At 49.0% G+C, this 22,382-nt stretch overlaps 2 protein-coding genes across 5 annotated transcripts; both read left to right on the top strand.

The window, feature by feature from the left end:
* Positions 1 to 3,367: 3,367 nt before the first annotated feature.
* Positions 3,368 to 5,510, top strand: Stpg3 (sperm-tail PG-rich repeat containing 3). Of its 2 annotated transcripts, none has more exons than XM_035446993.1 (6): positions 3,368 to 3,617; positions 3,701 to 3,846; positions 3,950 to 4,084; positions 4,173 to 4,261; positions 4,700 to 4,826; positions 4,941 to 5,510. In XM_035446993.1, the coding sequence occupies exons 1-6, from the start codon at positions 3,511 to 3,513 to the stop codon at positions 5,072 to 5,074; spliced, it is 738 nt and encodes a 245-aa protein (XP_035302884.1). In that variant the 5' UTR covers positions 3,368 to 3,510; the 3' UTR covers positions 5,075 to 5,510. The 2 variants fall into 2 exon arrangements, with proteins under 2 accessions (XP_035302884.1, XP_027278548.1); XM_027422747.2 differs by having other exon boundaries at positions 4,532 to 4,826.
* Positions 5,511 to 7,306: 1,796 nt separating this feature from the next.
* Nelfb (negative elongation factor complex member B) lies at positions 7,307 to 22,119 on the top strand. Of its 3 annotated transcripts, none has more exons than XM_035446187.1 (13): positions 7,307 to 7,608; positions 7,841 to 8,004; positions 8,171 to 8,303; positions 8,690 to 8,920; positions 12,252 to 12,437; positions 13,363 to 13,475; positions 14,276 to 14,378; positions 14,591 to 14,686; positions 15,240 to 15,382; positions 15,485 to 15,591; positions 20,069 to 20,210; positions 20,498 to 20,606; positions 21,443 to 22,119. In XM_035446187.1, the coding sequence occupies exons 1-13, from the start codon at positions 7,507 to 7,509 to the stop codon at positions 21,587 to 21,589; spliced, it is 1,776 nt and encodes a 591-aa protein (XP_035302078.1). In that variant the 5' UTR covers positions 7,307 to 7,506; the 3' UTR covers positions 21,590 to 22,119. The 3 variants fall into 3 exon arrangements, with proteins under 3 accessions (XP_035302078.1, XP_035302079.1, XP_027278639.1); XM_035446188.1 differs by having other exon boundaries at positions 8,086 to 8,303; XM_027422838.2 differs by having other exon boundaries at positions 7,309 to 7,608; positions 8,171 to 8,270.
* The last annotated feature ends 263 nt before the right edge of the window (positions 22,120 to 22,382 follow it).

Raw genomic sequence — 22,382 nt, 5'->3', positions numbered from 1 at the left:
AATTGAACTCAGGACATCTGGAAGAGGGATTGATGCTCTTAACCACTGAGCCATCTCTCCAGCCCTATTAACTTAGTTTTCTAAGGCAGTATCTCTCATTGGTATCTGAGGCTTTACTGATTAAGCTAGGCTGGCTAGCCAGTGAGTCCAGGGAGCCACCTGTTTGTGCTTCCTCAACACTTGCTTTATAAAATAATTTTTTATTGTGTGTGTACACAAGTGTGTATTATGGCACTCCTTTGGAGGTCCGAGGACAATTTTGGGGAGTTGGTTATCTCTTCCACCATGTGGGTTCTGGGGAGTGAACTCAGGCTTTGGTGGCAAGTACCTTTATCCACTGAGCCAAGACAAGCCTTTTATGTGTGTGTGGTGATTCAAACTAAAGTCCGCACTCTTACACAGAAAGCACAGCAGCTAAGCTCTCTCCTTAGCTCATAGAAAGAACTTTATAACCATAAAATTGAATATATTATTTTTTGATTTATTTATTTATTACATATACACTGTTCTACCTGCATGCCAGAAGAGAGCACCAGATTGAATTGTAGATGGTTGTAAGCCACCATGTGGTTGCCGGGAATTGAACTCAGGACCTCTGGAAGAGCAGTCAGTGCTCTTAACCTCTGAGCCATCTCTCCAGCCCAAAGTGAATATATTATAAAGGGGGGAAATTATCACATTCTACTCCCTGTCAAATGAGCATAAACAATAATGGACAGCTGACTAACATTTGCAACAGCTGTTATGAACAGATAAAAGACTTATGAAGGGTTAGAGAGATGGCTCAGAGGTTAAGACTGCTCTTCCAAACCATCCTAGTATGACTTCCAGCACTCATATCAGTCATCTTGTGACTACCTGCAACTCTAGCTCCGGGGTGAATCCAACACCCCTGGCCTCTGTGGGTACCTGCACTCAAATGCACACACCTACACACAGACACAGTTAAAAGTAGTAAAGGTCACTGGGCGGTGGTGGTGCACACCTTTAATCCTAGCACTGGAGAAGCAGAGGCAAGCAAATCTCTGAGTTCCAGGCCAGGCTGGTCTACTGGACAGTCAGAGCTACACAGAAAATCCTTTCTTGGAAAACCCCAAATAGCTTGGCAGTGGTGGTGCACGCCTTTAATCCCAGCACTCTGAGTTCGAGGCCAGCCTGGTCTATAGAACGAGTGCCAGGATAGGCTCCAAAGCTACACAGAGAAAGCCTGTCGAAAAACCAAAAAAACAAAAACAAACAAACAAAAAAACTTATTAAAATTACATTAAATTATTAAATTACATACTTAAATTATTAAATTAAATACTTATTAAATTACATTAAAATTACATTAAAAAACATTAAAAATTAACCCCCAATATTCAAATGCAAATATAAATACAAATGCTTGAAAATAAAACAATCCCACAGCCTCTAAACACAAAGAGATATAGTTGTACCTGAATCAAATAAATGCTGATCAAATGCAGGTAATGACACTTTCTAATGTAGGTTACTGAGGTACACCTTCTGGAGCACAATTTGCTAATATAGATCAAGTCTAAGCCGGGCGTTGGTGGCACACGCCTTTAATCCCAGCACTTGGGAGGCAGAGGCAGGTGGATCTCTGTGAGTTCGAGACCAGCCTGGTCTATAAGAGCTAGTTCCAGGACAGCCTCCAAAGCTACACAGAGACATCCTGTCTTGAAAAACCAAAAAACCAAAAAAAAAAAAAAAAAAAAGATCAAGTCTAAACAAGATACTGCTCCCACTACCTTAAAGAAATGCTGTGAAACTAATAGCCAAAGATAATGGTGATTGTGGTGGGGACTAGAGAGGTGTGTTAGCAGCTAGGAGCACTTGATATTGTAGAAGATCCAGATTCAATTCCCAGCACCCACATGGTAGTTCACAACCATATGTAACTCCATTCCACTTCCAGGGGAATCTGATGCTCTCTTCAGACCTCTATATACTAGGTTTGCATGTGGTTCATATGCATAGATGTAGGCAAAACACACAGACACATTAAATAATTCTTGAGACAAGAAAAGCTAATTTGTGAGACCATCACAACTACATCTATTTCTTTCTTGCTTGCTATGTAGCCTAAGCTGGCTTTGAACTTGTAGCCATACTCCTGCCTCAACCTCCCAAGGGCTGGGGTTACAGGTGTGGACCACCATGCCCAGCTCCACAGCAATATGAGTGTGTATGCTGGCGGCCTGAGGCTGATGTTAGGTATTTTCCTCAGTTGCACCCCACCTTATGTTTCCTTCCTTCCTTCCTTCCTACCTTCCTCCCTTCCTCCCTTCCTTCCTTTCCTTTTTTGAAATACGGCTTTTTTTCTCACAGAATTTAGAGTACATCAGTTCAGTTCAACTGGCTGGACAATGAACTCCAGGGATCTTCATCTCCCCGTGCTGGGGTTGCAGAGGCATATACCTAGATTTTATGTGGAGACTGGGCATCCAACTCAGGTTCTCATGATTGCATGTCAGGCACTTTTACTTATTGAACCACCTGTAGCCCCTCAGCACTATTTATTGCAGGGAGGAACTGGAGTCACCTAAATGGCAACAAATGCTTCCTCAGAACCCTACACACCAAGTACCTTAACACCATAAATTATGTTCTCAAAGGACACTGTACAATGCAGGAGGCGGCTCTGGGCAGCCTGTGATCCCTTTGTCCAATCAAACTCGTTTCCTCATGTCTCCATCTATCTATCCAGAGAAGTGTCAGTCAGGGAGAGATCCAGAAAGGAAGAAGCCCAGTCACGGTAAAAGAGTTGGAGGATGCTTTGTGGATAAGGTATTTTTTGTCTGAGAGCTGCCTTGGAAGGGTTGGGGCCAAGGTCAGGGCGGGGACAGCCAGACCAGCCAGTATCAGAGGCCACTCTGCAAGGGCCTTAGTGCCCAGATGGGTTCTTGCTCCTTCAGGCTCAGTATTCCTTTCTATATTGTCTAGACGCAAGCAGCCCAGTTCATCTAATATGTTCTGGCTTCTGTCCTCTGTGCCTTCAGGAAGAGGCAGAAGACAAGAGCTAATAACTAGTCCTGCCTGTACTGGCCTGACTCGGAAGCCAGGCTGAGTTACTTTGTTTTCCCATGCCAGGCTTCACTGCAGGGGCAGCAGCCCTTCCCCTTCCTCCTGACTGTCTTTCTCCTATTAAATGGCCCTCACTCACACACCTAGCCATACTGCAGGACTTGGCATATACTCACATGCCCTGCCCCTCTTCTGGGGCCCCAGACCTCCCAGCAGTACTGCTAGAGTGAACTCAAGCTCCCAGGAGAGGGAAAAAGGGTTGGGATAGGTTAGAGCCTGTTTTGACCAAAGCTGACCTGGGTGACGGTCTCAGTAGGTAGGGAGAGGGGCAGAGGATGGAGGCCCTGTAGGAGAGTCCCTCCTGATCTGACAATGTTCCTTTTCTAGGGACTCCCCAGCAACAGAGGGGAGGGGCATGACCCAGCAGTGAGGTCACAGAACCCAGCAGTGACCTTTGGCAAGAGAGCCCCAAGATCCAGAATGAATTTTGACCAGAAAGCTGTGAAATTCTTAGCAAATTTTTACATCAATGGAGGCAAACACTGGACTCGGGGCCCCTTGAGTCAGCAACCTCTTCATCCCACCCAGTAATTTCAGAGGGTGGCGGACAGGTGGGGACTCAGGTGGAAAGACCAGGACAGGTGGACAGTGGTTGTTGGCTTCTTTGCAGGCCTGAGGCTGCTGTGCTATGTTGGGACCAGGAGCTGGGGGCAGCCTGTGATGAGATGTGGCCCCCAAAGATGAGGAGGGCCCCACGTGGCTTCAGGTTTAGAATGGGCACCCCCAAACAACCCACAGGGACCCTGAGGGAGCTGTGTGAGTGAGATTCTTGGCGCCCACCCCAGGCCAGTATGGGGAGGGATAAGGTGAAAGCAATTTTGTGGGAAGAAATGGGTCTAGAGTTTGCTTTTTGCACCAGTGCTGGAACAACGCCCTCCGATCATGACTGACCTGGATGTCCCCGGCCCCACCAAGTATGGGGTGCCCAGTGCGTCTCTGCGGGAGTCCTCTCCACACCCCCAATACACCATGGGCCACAAGTACCCTGGTCGAGGTGCATGTCCCCACAACCCTGCCTAATCTTGGGGAATGGGGGCCTCCTGCCCTGAAGACCTTCCCACCAACTATTCGCCCCACTGCAGAGGGTGGTGGCCGCAGGGCATGGCAGACCGAGTGGCTCCAAAGTGAAAGCCCCTTCACGCAGAAGACTGACTTCAATCAAGAGCGAAAGGTAGAGACACTGTGGGCCAGGTAGAGGAAGGGTGGAAGAAGATGGTTAGGGGCCGCCTTGCGGAAGGTGGGGTTGTTGCAGGTGAGGAGGAGGCGAGGGAAGGAGGGGTCAGGTGGCTTGCGGGAGGGGCTTGAGGGAGGAGCTACATGGCTGGGCTTGGTGATGGGCGGAACCAGGGGTTCAAAAACAAAACCACCGGTCAGGCCTGGAGGATTGGGTAAAGCTAGGTAAGGAGGTTGTAGCCTCGGGTCGCATGCTGACTCCTTACAGTGGCCATCGCCCGCCGAGTATAGGCCGCTGAGCCAGCCTGCCTTCCCGGCCTTCACCTTTGGAGGCCGCCGCCACTCTCTTGTCAAGATACCCGAGAGTCATTTACGCCCAGGGATGCTCCGAGACCGAGCTCCTGCCTCCTATACCCCACTCATGGCTCCCCAACAGCCTTCTGGTGCGAAGCAACCTAGCCCCAACTCCTATGACATCGTTCCTGGGTGCCGTCTGCAGACTACACGCTCACCTGCCTTCTCCATGAGTCGCTCCCCTGCGTTTGCTTCCTGGGTCAGCTCCTGTAAGGAGGCCTAGGAAAAGAGGCTTGGCCTGCCTGAGGGTGGAGTGGGGTTTGGGCTACATGGCGAGGGGGGATGTGGGAGTGAGAACTAGGGTCAGCTCGCTCTCTCTGCAGCCCGAACCCCAGGTCCTGCTGCCTACTACGTGGAAGACTGCTACAACTCACGATTCCCATCTTCACCTGGAGTAGTCATCCAAGGAGTGCGCAGACCCAAGCGTCATGACACAGGCCCCTTCTGCTCACTGTAGGCCCATCGGGAATAGATTGTAAAGCTGACCTCCCTTAAGGTTTTCCTAGGCTTCTTTTGGAACTCTTTGTCTGCAGCCTGGCCTTATGACCCTCTAGACTCCCCTCACCTACTCTTCTGGCTTATGCTGTGCAAAAAGAAGAGTCTTCCCAGAGCCTTCCTCCCCCCACTATACTGAGATGCAAATGATTCTTCTGAACTGTGGTCTCTGGTGTGCCTGGTTGCCCATCCTTTGTTCAGTGGGCCGTTTTGAATATGTGGCTTCCTGCTTCCTTGGTATTGCTGGCTTTCTCTGATCCTGCATGGTGCTCTTTTCTTCAGGGTTGAAATGGTAGCCTGGGAACTAACTGTAACCTTCCTGACCTAGGATAGAATAGGAAGAGAAGTCAGGCAGTGGTGGTGCAGGCCTTTAATCCCAGTACTCAGGAGGCAGAGGCAGATGGATCTCTGAGAGTTTGAGGCCAGCCTGGTCTACAGAGAGAGTTCCAGGACAGCCAGGGTTGTTACACAGAGAAACCCTGTCTCAAAAAACCCAACAAAACAAAGACGTACATCATTACTGAGTGTGGCACACGCCTTTAATCCCAGCAGTCAAGAGGCAGAGGCAGGGGATCTGAGTTTGAGGCTAGCCTGGTCTAAATAGTAACTGTCTCAAGGAAAAAAAAATACACCATCAAGCCCAAACCAGAACTCACTTAAGAAGTGATTTCATTTTATGTGTATGAATGTTTTGTCTGCATGTATGTCTGTATACCACATGTATGTCTGGTGCTTGTGGAGGTCAGAAGAGGTAGGACATCAGATCCCCTGGAACTGGAGTTATGGATAGTTATGAACCACCATGTGCATGCTGGGAACTAAACCCAGGGGGATCTTTGCAACAGTAACAAGTGTTCCTCCAGAATTTTGTTTGTTTTTATTATTATCAACATGTACCACCACATTCACAGGGAAGTCAGAGAACTAGAACAATGACAACTCTAGAGATCCAACTCAGGTCTTCAGACATGTCAACAAGCACTCTTACCCACTGAGCTGCCAAGCCATCATCTGAGAGCTTGCTCTTGCAGTTTCTGCCCCAGCTGCTGCCTTGGTGTCAGCACCACCCACTTTTGCAAAGTGGAAGCCTTGGACCAAGACTCCAAGTACCCTATGTGTGTATCTTTTGATTGCATCAGGTGGTGGCTGAACCAAAATAACCTGGGGAATTGGGGACTTTTACCACAGGGTCCTACATGGAGCTGCTGGCAAAAACAGCGGCACAGGTGTGCAGCCCTGGCCTTAGGAACTTAGCCTCAGTGGGAATAGGCGCTCTGTTTATAGCCACATCACCGGGTATGCTAGTGTTAGACATTTGAACAGAAGCCTTCAGTAGCGGGGAGGGCCCCACAAGAAGTCTGCCTTGGTCTTCCTAGAGGAGGCAGTAAGAGAAGCAGCTTCCAATAGGCAAGAATGTGGCAGGGCAGCAGGGAGGGAATTTGTAGCAGAGTAAATCTCAGCAGCAAAGGCACATGAAAAAAGATGGGTGTGGTGTTTGGAGGTGCGTGCAGTAGGCTGGTGGGATAAAGGGTAAGAGTTGGAACAGTGGGGAGGCTGCGGAGAGCTGAATGCTGAGCCCAAGAGCTCACACACCAGACAGCTTGAGAGCCCTTACAGTCAAGTTAGCCCCTTTTACTGCCAAGGATAAGGGACACTGTGACCTGGACTATAGCTCAAATCTCAATCTTTGCATGCCCACGATGAAGCTGTAGTTCCCACTACATACCCAGGGCTCTTGCAAAGCACCCTTGGCACCACTAGAGACATATTCAGATTTCAGTTCAAATGAAGGCAATGGTGGGAGCTTTGTGAAGATTTCACCTGTGGGCACAAGTAAAAAAATTCTCAACATCGAAAGAGTGCTATATCGACAGTCATGTAAAAATGTACTTGGATACAAGTCAGTTTTGAAATTTATAAGGTAGGCGAGGCCTGCTACCACCCCTCGCTGCTCCTCTGCTGGCTCAGAGCATGGATTCTGGTGTCTAGAGCGCAGACGAGGTGAAAAGCGGATTTCCTGACACTGGTGGCGGCTGGAGTGGCCAAGGCCTCTCGAGAGGTGGTTGCGTCATCCCGACTCCGCCCCTTGCGCACAGTCTCATTCTTACTGGGTAGCAAGTCGCTGCCCGGAACCTGCGCGTGGTGGCGGCGTTTTCCCGGGACCTATTGGCTGCTGGACCAAGGCAGTGAAGGGCGGAAGTGGGAGGTGTGGGCCGGTGCAAGCGGCTCTGCTGAGGCGATCTGGCCACGCTGGAGGCTGCGGGCGAGCGGGGTTCGGGGGGCACCCGTGGCACCGTGGAGAGGGCTTCTGGCGCTCCTTCAGCGTCCTCGACGGCTCCAGGGGAGCGTGGCGGGGATGGGGTACACAGCCGGGCGGCAGCCGGAGCCTCGGCCATGTTCGCGGGGCTCCAGGACCTGGGCGTGGCCAATGGCGAGGACCTGAAAGAGACCCTGACCAACTGCACCGAACCGCTCAAGGCCATTGAGCAATTTCAGGTGGGCAGGAGGGGCCCGGGCCGCTGGGGGAGCCGGACACAATTCTGCTCTCTCCCTGCGCTTGGATGGAGGCACTGGAGGTCCTGAGCTAGGAGCCCACTGAGTAACTGCGTGTTTTCCCCCTTTTCGAGGTTACCACCGTGGACCTGTGTACTCAGGGCATCCGTGGTACCTGTGCTGAGTTGGCTGCGGCCAAGCAAAATGCGTACGCGTTGACCCTCTGCTTTCCCAGACAGAGAATGGGGTGCTGCTGCCCTCCCTGCAGTCGGCCCTGCCCTTCTTGGACCTACACGGGACCCCGCGGCTGGAATTCCATCAGTCAGTGTTTGATGAGCTACGCGACAAACTGCTGGAACGAGTGTCAGCCATCGCCTCTGAGGGAAAGGCAGAGGAGAGGTGGGTCTCTACTTTGGAGCTGCTTATCCTTGTGAGTAGCGTTTATGCCCCCCACCCCATGGCTGCACAGTGTGCTTGTAGATACGACCTGGAATGTGTTGGAGGAGATTCCTCTGTATGTCCTGCATGTGGAGACCCACTTTCTCAGCTGTGCAAATCTGCCCAGGTACAAGAAGCTGGAAGACCTTCTGGAAAAGAGCTTTTCTCTGGTCAAGATGCCATCCCTACAACCAGTGGTGATGTGTGTTATGAAACACTTGCCCAAGGTGAGAGCTGTGAAGTCAGCCCTCGCAGGGGAGGTCAGTGAGCCTGTGATACATACTGCTTGTCTAGCCTGCCCCATGCGTGTGATTGGTGGAGGTCATCTTAGCTCCTGGAAAGTTTTATGGACTTGCCCTCCAGCAAGCTCTGGGCACCTTCTCTGTATCACAGACTTCCCCTGGATGAGCCAAGTGGAAACACGCTTATCCCTCGAGTCGGAGGGTGGGTCTTTTCTGGGAGAGGTCTGTAGGGATTCTGAATGTCTGTATTCACCTGCTAAGATTTGGAGGTCCATCACAGGTGCCTCTGTGGCTGTGGCTGGGCTCTACAGGTTCTGTAGGCAGCTGAGGCCTCTCGGCCTGTGCTGAGGGAGGCTTGGGGACACAGGCACCACTTGCAGGGAGCTGTGGTGTTTGCTATGTAGGTTCCTGAGAAGAAGCTGAAGCTGGTGATGGCTGACAAGGAATTGTACCGAGCGTGTGCTGTGGAAGTGAAGAGGCAGATCTGGCAAGACAACCAAGCACTCTTTGGTGATGAAGTCTCACCGCTGTTGAAGCAGTATATCCTGGAGAAAGAGAGTGCGCTCTTCAGCACAGAGCTCTCGGTCCTGCACAACTTCTTCAGCCCTTCTCCCAAGACCAGGCGCCAGGGAGAGGTGAGGAAGTCAGGGTGAGGGTGATAACTCCCAGGATGTGGCCAGCTCCTCCCTTGCCTCTTCCCTGAGAGTATGTTAGTCTGTTTCTCTAAGCATGAGCTTGTATATGTAACTGGGAAAAGGTTGGTTGGCAGAAGGTTGAGGCAGGAGGATTGCTGTGAGTTTGAGGCCCATCTGAGCAGATACCCTCTCAAAAAAAAAAAAAAAAACACTGAATTCAACTTTTTACCTATTATTTTTTTTACCTGTTACTGATTTTGGCATTTTAAAAATTCAGGCCTGCCGTAAGTGGCTTATTAATTCATTTTTGAGACAGGATCTCATAATGTAGGCTTGTCTGGTCTGAAACTCCCTATGTAGACTAGGCTGGCTTTGAGCTCACAGAGATCCACCTGCCTCTGCTCCCAAGTACTAGGATTAAAGGTGTGTGCCACTACCCATCGTCTTGTCAGTTCTTAAATCAAGACTTTAGCTTACTTTAGAGTAGCACTTGTTTGTAGAAAGATAAAGTGAGTTATATAAGTCATTCAAATTTTCCTAGTTTTTACTTTGACAAAAGTAGATGAGGTCATTTTTGATGTTTTGCCTTAACCTAATACATTCAAGGTTTTGTCTTTCAACCTGTAATTGACATAAGCCATTATTTAGCCATATTGCCTTCATTCCAGGAGTTACCAAGTTTGAAGTCTGGTGAGCTTTTTGAGCTTATGGCATATCATTTGCCATGTTCCACAATGAAAGAGCCTTGTGTAGCTCATGGCTCTAGTTGGGTTTTTAAGGCTCCACCATGGGTATTGGTGGTTGCCATGTAGGAGGGACTTGTGGCTCTTGCCATTCCTGCCTTTCTTTCCCTGTGCTTGCTTATTCTTTCCTAAACAGCCCTCTTTGCTTTGTTGTCAGGCAGAAGAGGCTCCCTCTGTTCCCCAGCCTTCTCCCACCTCCCGTGTCTTCTAGTGATTGACCACAGACAGCACTGATTTCTGACTGTTGGAGGACTGCCTGACTGACCTTGTCTTGGGCTGATTTTTTTAAAGTTGTATTTTTTTTTTTTTTCGTGACAGGGTTTCCCTGTGTAGCTTTGGAGCCTGTTCTGGAACTAGCTCTTATAGACCAGGCTGGTCTCAAACTCACAGAGATCCTCCTGCCTCTGCCTCCTGAGTGCTAGGATTAAAGATGTACGCCACCACCGCCCAGCTAAATTGTATTCTCATGTATATAAGCTCAAATGGAAAACAGTCCCGAGGAGTAGGAAAGTATGTAGGTACAGAATGGGAAGATGCTTTCGAGGTAAGATTATTTGCAAGAAGACCTGAGTTTGAATTCCTAATACTCATAAAGAAGTCCAGGGTGGCCACAGGTTCCTGTGACCCCAATGCTGGAAGGGACAAGGCAGAGTCAGAAGAAATCACTGGGCTTCCTGGCCTGCCAGTGTAGACAGAAACAAATAAAACCTGTTGAGCTGCAGGCTTAGTAAAGGATCCTGTCTCAAGTATATAAGGTGGCGAATGGTAGAGCATGTTTTTGCAAGTGTGGGCTCAGGTGTACACACTTTCCAGTTGTCTAGCTGTCTGTCTAGTGCCCAGTGATATGCCTGCTCCTTCGTGGTTCTTCTGGCTCTCTGATCCACTGGCCTTCTTGGCTATCCTACTTTGACAAGTCAGGCCACACTGGGTCTGATTTAGCCCAGTGTCCTGTGTTGAGTGGGTTATTCTATTCTTCAGGCTTCCTTTCCTTTCCTGCATTTCATCCTTGTTTTGTTGGAGGATATTACTCTTGGGATAAGCTTCCAGAGCTGACATATCAGACGCTGTTTGGACTTTTGAGCCAAGTGGCTGGATTTAGAATTACAGTCCAAAGTGTCAAAGATTTTTTGTGATGGTCTCTGTTGTTTCTGCTGATGAGTCTGATCTATGGCACTTTGATGCTGGCCTGTTTTTCCTCTTGGAAACTTAACAGAGTCTGGTAAGTGCTCTATGATTTTACAGCACTGCGGACATCAGGCTAGTAGGTTCCCTTTCAGTCTTGGCTGTAGGATAGCTGTCTTGCCCATAAGCAGGTAGTCTGAAGCTGGTCATGTGTGAAGCAGGCACACTCCATGTCAGGGTTAGATTGTCTCTGTGGTCTGTACCTAGTGAATGAGGGAGTCTTGGGCTATCCACATGGCTTGAGATAAAGATCCAGATCAGTCCAAGAGTTCTCAGCAGGGGTTTTGGAGAATGAACTACCAGACCAACCACTGGCTCTTGCCACCCTCCTTTCTCCTTCATTACTATCTATCCTGATGCCTTTGGGCTTCCTGTGATAACTTCACCTTGTACTAACCCCAAATACTTCTTTGTACCATAGGCCTGAGACTCAGTTAACCATGGCCAGTTAGCGGCTGAGCAAAACGTGTTTGTATTGGCTGAAGCCTTTATATTAAGCAGGACTGTGCAGTTTGCCATTTTCGGTTAGATGTAAGGTGGATGACACCTGCCAAAGGGTAGGCACTGGTGTTCCTTCATGGCCCTTGCCTAGAGTACAAGGTAGAGATGAATGCCATTGTTTGTGCTTTGACCTCAGGCACCCTGGTACTAGTGTTGGGACAAGGGTGGTCACAGCCATAAGCTTGGGAAGGAGACAGGGAAGCAGAGAGCCCAGTGTGACCTCGTAGGCCTTAACCTAGGCCCAGAGGCAGTGGCATTCATTATAGCCTGAGCTTCCTGTGTTGGGGCTCTTTCTTCAGATGGGTTCTCAGCACTGCTTCTAGGATGAGTCACCTATCCCTCAGACCAAGGTATCTCTGGATTAAATGTGGAGCTACCACTTTTTTTTTTGTTGTTTGTTTGGTTTTTCAAGACAGGGTTTCTCTGTGGCTTTGAAGGCTATCCTGGAATTAGCGCTTGTAGACCAGGCTGGTCTAGAACTCACAGAGATCCGCCTGCCTCTGCCTCCTGAGTGCTGGGATTAAAGGTGTGTGCCACCACCGCCCGGCATGGAGCTACCACTTTGAGTAGCAGAGTTGGCCTCCTCGGATATCATGCCAACATTTTGTGGCAGAGAAAGAAATGTCTCATGTCAAAAAGAGACTGGTCAGCTCTGTGTCTAGGACTAGAGCACCTATGTGTGTTGTTGCCTGGGTGGTATTTATGTTTTGTTTTGCTCTTTGAGACAGGGTTTTTTGGTTTTTGTTTGTTTATTTATGTAGCTCTGGCTGTCCTGGAACTTGGTCTAGGTGAACCCAGAGAGATCCACCTGCTTCTACCTCATGTGTGCCTAGATTAAAGGTGTGTGCACTTCTCCCTGTCCTAGGGTGAGGATTTTGGACTCCATTTGTCTGTCTTGCCCCTAGGTGGTTCAGAAGCTGACACAGATGGTAGGGAAGAATGTGAAGCTCTATGACATGGTGCTGCAGTTCCTGCGTACACTGTTCCTACGAACCAGGAATGTGCACTATTGCACATTACGAGCTGAGCTGCTCATGTCCCTGCATGACTTGGACGTCAGTGACATCTGTACTGTGGATCCCTGCCATAAGGTAGTACTGCATGCCCACCCATGCACTTCTCCTGTGTCCTCTGAATTCATGAGTCCAGGAATGACTTGCTGACCACATCTAAGCTTGCTTCTCAGACTGCAAGCTTTGTGTCCCTCAGCCCCGCTGGGGGTGAACAGGTCCTGCAGAGACCTAGCTGTCCAGCTGCCTCTTGCTGGTCCTCCATCTTCCACTCTGTAGCTGTAAATGGTAGGCCCTATGGCCATCTTTCTGTTGGGCTTCTGGCTTCTTCTGCCCCAGAGCCCTCAGTGCCTCTTGTTGGCCAGCACCAAGGTAATCTAATCTAGGAATGGGGTTTTCTGCACCTCCCTCTATCCCCCACCAAGAGTACAGGAAATCTGAGACCACGCCCTGGGGACTGTGTGGTGTTGCTTATTGCTAAGCACTGAGAAACACCACAAAACTGCCATAATACATCCACCCAGCTGCCAGCCCTAGTTAGTTCCCTATCAGGGAAAACAAATATGCCTTCTCTATGTCTGTTCTGATCCTTGCTGCTTTGGGGCCTGGGGAGCCTCCTGCTCCCTGTAGGCCACTGGTCCCCCATGAAAGCTCACTGGTGTCTCAGTCCACGCCATGTTTCCTTCTGGACACTGGGAGATGAGTACTGTGTTTCTTTCTCTTTGTTAATACCTAGTGATTGAGAGACAAAAAAGTGATGGCCCTGACTGTCTGAGCCTGAAGACCTCTGCTGCCCAGACTTTGGCATGGCCCCCTTCTACTAATTGCCATTTTCTTTGTCCTCTCCAGGCCCCCATTCTACCCTGGGTTTAGCCTAAGGTGGGGTTATGGGCTTTGGCTTATGTTTATCTGGCCTTGCAATTCCCACAGCCGTTTGGACAGTGGCAGAGTTTGGCTGAGGGGTAAGAGTCTGGGTATTCCGAGATTGTATACTTCCTTCCTGTAGTTCACCTGGTGCCTGGATGCCTGTATCCGTGAGCGGTTTGTGGACAGCAAAAGAGCCCGAGAACTGCAGGGATTTCTTGATGGCGTGAAGAAGGGGCAGGAACAAGTTCTGGGGTGAGAGTCAGCTCTACGAGGGCCCTGGCCTTGGGATCTCAAAACAAGCATCCGGTGGGGCTTGCTGTCTGCTCTTGGTAGTTGGGGCCCATTCCTATCTGTTAAGGGACAGTTATGCTGGGCACCAGGCCTACTGCTAACAGTACTAACTCATGGCTTGGAATGAGTCACAGTAGCAAAAGGATCCATACCTGAGAGGCATGGAGTTCCTGGGGGAGCCAGCATAGGGAGCTTAGACAGGAGGTGACTATTGTCTGTAGCAAGTTAGGGTGTGCTGTCTGAGCTGAAGGCTGGATTAGATGCTCCAGTCTGATTTCCAGCAACCTCTGTCTGTGTGAAGATGAACTTTTGCTGGTATGGCCCTGCCGTGTTTCTTTATTCTTCCACTGGCTAAACCTAGAATCTAAGCCACGGTTTTTGTTTTTCTTTTGAGATAACGTTTTTTGTGTAGGGATTCACTGTGTAGACCAAACACTTTGTAGCCTCTGCTTCTCCCTCCTGAGTGCTAGGATTAAAGGCATGTGCCACCACTATTTGCCTCTCAGTCAGGGTTTTTGAAACAAAGTATGAATTTATTTGGGGCGGGGCAGGGAATTTTCTTTTACTCTATAGTTTAGAAGATCTTTGACTAAGTTATGGATTATTTATGAATTCAATACTGAGAGGCTTGCCTTCTGGGGTCAGTCCTCAAGCCCTTGCATCCTAGTCTGTGGCTGTCCCTTTAGTGGGTCTGACACTGCAGCTATTAGAAACAGAATAGCCAGGCTTCTCAATTTATACCAAGGTTTGATTCCTTCCAGGGATTTGTCTATGATCCTGTGTGACCCCTTTGCCATCAACACACTGTCCCTGAGCACCATCAGGCACTTGCAGGAGCTGGTTAGCCAGGAGACACTGCCCAGGGTGAGCATAGACATGCTGGTGGCTGTGCAGAGGACATACTGTCCACTGGTGAAATTGGGTTTCACTCAGTGGGTGGGTATTGGGTCATGAGTGCCTTATGATCGCTCTCCTAGGGTCCTGGCCCCGGAAAGCAGAGGCCCTGCTCTGTTCAGTGAGACCAGAGGATGGCACAGTCCCTGTGAGCTCTTGCTGAGGCTTCTGTCTTATTTCAGGATAGCCCCGACCTCCTTCTTCTACTTAGGCTGCTGGCGCTGGGCCAAGGTGCATGGGACTTAATAGACAGCCAGGTCTTCAAGGAGCCCAAGATGGTATGGGGCCTAGTTTCCTACTTTTCTACTAATTATGGGGAGTGGCAGGGTGGGACCCTCTGGTAGCAGAACTTCTAGTCTTTAGGTGAACACCCATCAAGGATGCAGGGTGAGCTATTCTATGGGGACTGGAGCCCAGAAGGGGCTTTGCAGGTGCAGCCATGATTATGCCAAGTGAGAGGTTCAAGAACATAGCGCTGGCTGAGGGTGGTGGCCATGCCTTTAATCCCAGCTCTCAGGAGGCAGAGGCAGAAGCAGGCGGATCTCTGTGAGTTCGAGACCAGCCTGATTGATGTACAGAGTGAGTTCCAGGACAGCCTCCAAAGCTACACAGAGAAACCCTGTCTTGGGGGAAAAAAAAAAAGAACATAGCACTGGACATGAGTCTCAGGAAACAGGAGGGAGGGGTTCTGGGGACCAGTGTCCAGGAAAGATGGATTTGAGGGAAGTATATTGGGTGAGTAAGATGTGCACTGAGCAGAGTGGGTTAGGGTGTTTTGAGAGCAGCTGGGGTCAGTGGGACCTTAGTGGCCTCAGACACTCCTTCTGGCAGGAGGCAGAGCTCATCACCAAGTTCCTGCCAATGCTCATGTCCTTCGTCGTGGACGACTACACTTTCAACGTAGATCAGAAGCTTCCAGCTGAGGAGAAAGCCCCAGTCACGTACCCCAACACGCTTCCTGAAAGTTTCACCAAGTAGGACTCCGGGGCAGTGTTTGGGGGAGGGGCAGCAGAGTGGGCTGCAGGTGAAGGTGCTGCTGGGTGGTTTGATTGAAGGCTATGGCTTCTTGCATGCAGATTTCTGCAGGAGCAACGCATGGCTTGTGAGGTGGGACTGTACTACGTCCTGCACATCACCAAGCAGAGAAACAAGAATGCACTCCTGCGCCTGCTGCCTGGACTCGGTGAGTCCTGATGGCTATGCTTGCCTGCCGCCTGTGACCTGTGCTCCTGAATCCTGAGCTCTGTCACTGTCTTTCTGCCTTCACCCCCAACCTCCATAGCTTGATTTCCATCAGGAGGCACTCGATATGTGGATGTTTGTAGGCAGGGCTTAGCTCTGTTTCAGAGATGCTAGTGGGTCTTGTGATTTCCTGCAGAAGGGATTCATAGCCAGGCCTTGGTGGCATACTTAATCCAACACTTAGGAGGCAGAGGCTGGTAGATCTCTGTGAGTTAAAGGCCAGCCTGGTCTACATAACCAGCTGTCTCCTTCCAGGGTTATGTGGGTTCCGGGCAGTCGACTCAGGTCTCCAGGTTTGTGGTTGGTTGATTGGTTGGTTGGTTGGTTGGTTGGTTGGTTGGTTGGTTGTTGGTTTATTTATTTGCTCACTGAGCCATCTTGCCAGCCCTCTGTTTAGGTTGTCCAGGACAACCAAGGCCACATAGAGAGACCCTGCCTCAAAACAAAAATGAAACAAAAGACAACAAAAAAAAAAACCCTTTATTTTGTTCTAATTGGTAAAAAGCAGAACTCCTTGGGCCTCCTTTCTTTCCCCTAGCTGCCTGGGGGAAAAGGGAGTTCTGAGTGGGCTCTTCAGCAGTAAAGCCCTGGGATATAGTGTGGTTCAGTGATAAGAGCATTTACCTGGCATGAATAAGGTACTGGATTCTATCCCCAACAAAAACAAAAACAACCACCTAAAGCTACAGGCTTATTGGGAAGAGTTGCTGCAGTGGCATCCTTTGTCTTTGTGATGACGGGCTCTGGGCATTTGCGGACTCATCCTTTGTCTGGAGTTTAGAGGATTGAACATAAAGATGGAACTTCTTTTCTTTTCTGCCCCCACCCACATTTTTTTAAAGATAGAGTCTCACTGGCTGTCATGGAAGTCACTCTGTAGACTAGGCTGGCCATGAACTCAGAGATCCACCTGCCTCTGCACCCCTGCCTTAACCCTTCAGTGCTGGGCATCACCAGCCAGCTTCTTCTCTAAATGTATTTGTAAGTCACTGGTATACTTGTTTTCTGCTTGCTGTGTGCATATTGGTTTATGCAGCTTCCATCTCACTGGGTTTTCTTGGCCTGGTCTTTAGTTTTCTTTTCAACAAGTTACCACAAACTTAGCAGCTTGAAACAGCTTAGACTTAGACTGTTGTTCTAGAGTAAGGAAATTTGAAGTGAACCTTGCTAAGCTAAAATCGGGTTTGGCCAGACTCCTTTTATATAGTCGGTGCCCACTCGAGGTTTAGGGGCATCAGGACATCCTGCTGGTCAGAGTTAGCTTGCTTAAGATCGTAGGAACACATGGAGTAACTTTGATTTGCCTTGTCTATTCATTTCAGTCTGTTTGTTTCTGTCATCTGTTATGATACTAATAAACTGGCAGTGTGGCTTGTCCTTCCTAGCTGGGGGATGTCTACCTGTAATGCACCTGTGGTGCAGCATTCAGTCATGTTTAGAAAAATCTTACCACTGGAGAGATGGTTCAGTGGTTAAGAGCACTGGCTGCTCTTCCAGAGGACTCCCATTTAATTCCCCACATAGACATGGTGGCTCACAACTGTATGTAACTCCAGTTCTAGGGGATTCAGTATCCTCTTCTGGAGACACATCCATAATATACAAACATACATCAGGCAGAGCACATACACAAAATAAAATTAAAAACTCGCTTGATCTTATATTTGAATGAGTTCTAATAAGAGTAGAAGTCAGTTTTCTTGAATTCTGTTTTTGTTTTTAAAATATTTATTATTCTGTATGTGTAGCTGAGCATGCCACAGCTCATGTGTACAGGTCAGAGGAAACTTTGTGGAGTCAGCTCTCTCCTTCCACCTCCTGTGGGTTCCAGGAAATCAGCTCGGGGTTCCAAGCTTGTGTTGCCTTTACCCACTCATTTGTGTGTTTGTTTATTTTTGAAACAGGGTCTCTCTATGTAGTCCTAGCTGACCTGGAACCCATATAGATTAGGCTGGCCTTTGAACTCAGAAATCTGTCTGCCTCTGCCTCCCAAATACTGGGATTAAAGACATATGCCATCGGGCTGGAGAGATGGCTCAGAGGTTAAGAGCACTGACTGCTCTTCCAGAGGTCTTGAGTTCAATTTCCAGCAAACATATGGTGGCTCACAACCATCCATTATGAGATCTGGTGCCCTCTTCTGGTGTGCAAACATACATGGAGAACACTGTATACATAATAAATAAATAAAATCTTAAAAAAAAAAAAAAAAAAAAAAAGGACACTGGGCGTTGGCGGTGCATTCCTTTAATCCCAGAACTCGGAAGGCAGAGGCAGGCGGATCTCTGAGTTCAAGGCCAGCCTAGTCTCCAGATCGAGTGCCAGGACAGGCTCCAAAGCTACACAGGTAGCTCCAAAGCTACCCTGTCTCGAAAAACAAAAACAAACAACAAACAAACAAGACATATGCTATCACACCCAGCTCTCCGGGTGCTGATTAAAGGCTTGTGCTACCATGTTTGGCCCCAAATATGGACTAAACTGGTCATGTCTCTACCTGCCATCTGCTGACATTACAGGTGTATGCCACCATGCCCAGCCATATTAGGTACTTTGTATAGCTGTGATACCAACAGAAGCAACAGAAAAAACAAGACTTTTTTTTTAAAGAGTCTATTTTTTACTTTTGTTTGATTTTTGTTTTTGTTTTTTGAGGCAGGGTCTCAATAAATATTTCTGGGTGTCCTGGAGCTCACAATGTAGATAAGGTTGGCCTTGAGGTCACAGATCTGCCTGTCTCTACCTCCTGAGTGCTAGGACTAAAGGTGTATGCCATCAGTCCCCAGCTAAGACTTTATTTTTATTTTATGAGTGTTTTGCCTAAAGGAATATAAGTGTACCGGTGTGTGCAGTGATCACAGAGTCCAGAGAGGAATCAGGCCCCCTGGATCTGGAGTTAGAGGCTGCTGTGAGCCACATGTGGATGTTACTAATTGAATATGGGTCCTCCACAAGAGCACTGGTGCCTCTAACCCTAACCCAAGCCATCTCTAGTCCCAAAAGAATCATTTGGACTCAGTTTCAGAGAGTTTAGGTTCATATTGGTGGACAAGACATAACAGAGCAGCTCAGTTCACAGCAGTGGGAGTATGCGGCAGAGGGTATTCATACCACAGCAAACCAGGAAGCAGAGTGTGATGAATCAGGACCAGGTGCGACCCTCAAATGCCTGCTCTTAGTGACCTGCTTCCACCAGCCAGGCAGTGGGGACCAAATGTTCAGAGCATGAGCCTGACCAGAGTCAGACCAGAGCACTTGTCTTAACAGCTTAGTAGGCATCCTGCCTGGAAAAAAAAAAAAAAAAAAGAAAGATGATTTTAAGAACTCAGACCAGGGCCTCCTCTGAACAAACCTGCTGTGAGCTTTGTGTCACTGGATGGATGACGGCCGAGTTCCTGTGTCTCAGCTATGTTGTAAGGGCTCGAGTCAGGATTTCACAGTGCATGACTGCTTGCCTTTCAAGTGTCATGGTTATTTGAAGGTGGGAAAAAAACAAGCATCTCAGCCTCTTGCTGTGGAAATCATACACATGGCCAGGCAGGACATGAAGTGGCTGAGATTCATCAAATCTGTTTTCAGTAGTGTTCCCAGAACAGCTGAGTCTCCCTGAAAAGTGTTCCAGCTTTTCCATAGGTTCAAGTGGTATCAGCTGGCTCTGCCATCAAAACACCTGCTCCCAACTGTCAGGAATGGTGATGGATCCCAAGGTTGTCTACACTGGGTCCATCCTTCCTTAGGCAAGGCAAGACTGTGGGATCCTGTCATCTCTTGTTGAGTGACTGCTGTCTGGGCATCACTCTGCGGTCTGTCTCTAGCAGTCCTGCTTGTGGTAGCATTGCTCTTCATGTCAGTGGTTGTGAGCAAGTGCAATTGCTTGGCCATCTGCCCTGTTTCGGTGTCTTCCAACAGGGGGTGTGGCAGTGTCTCTCTGTGTTCTTTTTTTTTTGTTTGTTTTTTGTTTTGTTTTGTTGTTGTGTTGTTGTTTTCAAGACAGGGTTTCTTTGTATTGTTTTGGAGGTTGTCCTGGAACTCACTCTGTAGACCAGGCTGGCCTTGAACTCACAGAGATCCGCCTGCCTCTGCTCCCAAGAGCTAGGATTAAAGATATGTGCCACCAACACCCAGCTTCTCTCTGTGTCCTTAACTGAGGAGTCATTGGGAGGGTTTGGCAGACTCCCCTCTGGGCTGTACTTGTATGCTGCTTGCATATCTCTGGTTGTTTGTCTGTAGGCTTTCGGTGGAGGTCAGTTCAGACCACAGCATCTTTCCTTCCCCACACTCCAGCTGTGGTTTTGCTTCTCTACTGAGAGCCACAGACCACCTGGTCAACTCTCTCTCCTCACCTGAGTCCTGTTCAGACCTTGGAACACTGGAGAGTGTCTGAGGGCAGAGGCCGAGCCACCCTCTTGTGTTTACAGTGGAAACTTTTGGTGACCTGGCCTTCAGTGACATCTTTCTCCACTTGCTCACTGGGAGCCTGGCACTTCTGGCTGATGAATTTGCCCTGGAGGATTTCTGCAGCAGCCTCTTTGATGGCTTCTTCCTCACTGCCTCTCCCAGGTAGGACACACAGCCCACTGGACCTTCATTTCTTGTTGGTTTTGTGCTGGACAGTATGGGAGGGCCATTGAGGCCCCATCCTGCTGAAGGACCACAGATGGGTCTTTGAGCACTGGGATCTGTACTAGAATGAGTAATTCCTGGGTGTAGCTTGGGATGTCCTGGTCCTCTAGGTGGGGTGGGAGGAGCTGAAGGCACATGCCAGCCCTCTGTGGGCTGTGCCTAGAGAGAAGTCTGGGCACAGAAGTCGCTGTTATGGCCCCTTCAGCCTCACTGATATCTTCCAGGAAGGAAAATGTGCATCGACATGTGCTGAGGCTCCTCCTGCACTTGCACCCGAGAGTGGCCCCTTCCAAGCTAGAGGCTTTGCAGAAGGCTCTGGAGCCCACAGGCCAGGTAGGTGTCCTCAATTCCCAGTTTTAATAGAGCACCGCTCTGCATGGGCCTGGCTGCTCCAGCTGTGGCATGCATGTCCTTGGTGCTTACCTTCTCTTTTGTTTTGTTTGTGTTTTTCAAGACTGGGTTTCTCTGTGTAGCCCTGCCTGTCCTGGAACTCACTCTGTAGCTTCTAATTCACAGAGATCTGCCTGCCTCTGCCTTCCGAGTGCTGGGCTTAAAGATGGAGGCCACCACTGCCTGGCCTACTTTCATGTTCTTAATGGTTGATGTTGTCTGTGGGTTCACTCCTCCAAGTAGGCTCAGACCACCTTTCCTATTGATGCCTATCTTTTTTTTTTTTTTTTTTTTAATGTGCATTGGTGTTTTGCCATGGGTGTCAGGTCCTCTGAAATTAGAGTTACAGACAGTTGTTATGTGGGTTCTGGGAATTAAACCCAGGACCTCTGGAAGAGCACTAAGTGCTCTTAACCTCTGATCCATCTCTTCAGCCTCCTTGTAAGCCTGTCTTAGTTAGGGTCTCTAGTGCTGTGAAGAGACACCATGACCACAGCAACTCTTATAAGGGAAAACATTTAATTGGGGTGGCTTACAGTTCAGAAGCTCAGTCCATTATCATCATGGTGCTGCAGAAGTAGCTGAGTACCCTACATCTCGACTTGCAGGCAACAGGAAGTAGTCTTACTGGGTATGGCTTGAGCACATATGAGACCTCAAAGCCCATCCACACAGTGACACACCTACTCCAACAAAGCCACACCTCCTAATAGTGCCACTCCCTTTTGGGTCCATTTTCTTTCAAACCACCACAATGCCTGTGTCTGGTTTTCTCACAGAGTGGGGAGGCCGTGAAGGAGCTCTACTCCCAGCTTGGTGAGAAGTTGGAGCAGTTGGACCATCGAAAGCCCAGTCCTACCCAAGCTGCAGAGACGCCAGCCCTGGAGCTGCCTCTTCCCAATGTGCCTGCTCCAGCTCCACTGTGAGGCTCTATGGAACTGTTTAGTGGTAGTGCCCCTATGGAAGGAGGCCTAGTCGGCTAGGAGTGCAGGGTGTGCTGAGGGTTGTTCCTTGGCAAGGTATTCTCTCCTCTAAGTTGTTCCTCTAGGTCCTCAGTGTCTACTCACACATCAAGGGGAGACCATGATGGTACGGTGGGGCTTGACCCCTGCTTGACCCTGGTGGAGATGGATGGTGGTTGGTATTAAGAAAAAGCCACTTAATTTCCCAAGAGCAGTGGGTAGAAGCCTGACTGACCTGATAGTCAGTCTGAACAAAGCCCAAGGAGAAAGGTATACTGGGTTTGCCAAAGCAGATTTGCTGGGCCTGTTATCCTAAGCACAGGAGTGGTGTCCTCCACAGAAGCCAGTTGGAAAGTCTGCAAAGGCCTGAGCCCACTTCTGTCAGCGCAGTCCTTGCTGACTGAGATCTGCAGACAGAGCCCTTCCTGCAGCTCCCCACCTCAGTGTATGTACCTTTTTTTTTTTTTTTTTTTTTTTTTTTTTTGGTTTTTAGAGACAGGGTTTCACTGTGGCTTTGGAGGCTGTCCTGGCACTCACTCTGTAGACCAGGCTGGTCTCAAACTCACAGAGATCCACCTGCCTCTGCCTCCTGAATGCTGGGATTAAAGGCGTTCTCCACCAACGCCCAGACAGTGTATGTACCTTTGTAACAGAAAGCAAATTCTTGCCCAGCTACATGTTTTGGCCCTTGAATAGGGGACTATGGGTGTATACACTGAAGTTTCCACTTATGTAAATAAAACACATTTTGATAAAT

This window comes from Cricetulus griseus, chromosome 6 (assembly GCF_003668045.3).
Source record: "Cricetulus griseus strain 17A/GY chromosome 6, alternate assembly CriGri-PICRH-1.0, whole genome shotgun sequence".
Lineage (NCBI taxonomy): Eukaryota > Metazoa > Chordata > Mammalia > Rodentia > Cricetidae > Cricetulus > Cricetulus griseus.
The sequence above is the reverse complement of the archived record's forward strand: the minus strand, read 5'-3'. Positions and strand labels throughout refer to the sequence as shown.

What these genes read in the sequence shown, in the direction of transcription:
- Stpg3 (XM_027422747.2), top strand. Translation starts at nt 3,511, where the DNA reads ATGAATTTTGACCAGAAAGCTGTGAAATTCTTAGCAAATTTTTACATC. An exon ending in AGGGACCCTGAGGGAGCTGT is followed by an intron (nt 3,847 to 3,949) that starts GTGAGTGAGATT and finishes TTTTTGCACCAG; the next exon opens with TGCTGGAACAACGCCCTCCG. An exon ending in TGCTTCCTGGGTCAGCTCCT is followed by an intron (nt 4,827 to 4,940) that starts GTAAGGAGGCCT and finishes CTCTCTCTGCAG; the next exon opens with CCCGAACCCCAGGTCCTGCT.
- Nelfb (XM_035446187.1), top strand. Translation starts at nt 7,507, where the DNA reads ATGTTCGCGGGGCTCCAGGACCTGGGCGTGGCCAATGGCGAGGACCTG. An exon ending in AGACCAGGCGCCAGGGAGAG is followed by an intron (nt 8,921 to 12,251) that starts GTGAGGAAGTCA and finishes TCTTGCCCCTAG; the next exon opens with GTGGTTCAGAAGCTGACACA. An exon ending in CTCTGGAGCCCACAGGCCAG is followed by an intron (nt 20,607 to 21,442) that starts GTAGGTGTCCTC and finishes GTTTTCTCACAG; the next exon opens with AGTGGGGAGGCCGTGAAGGA.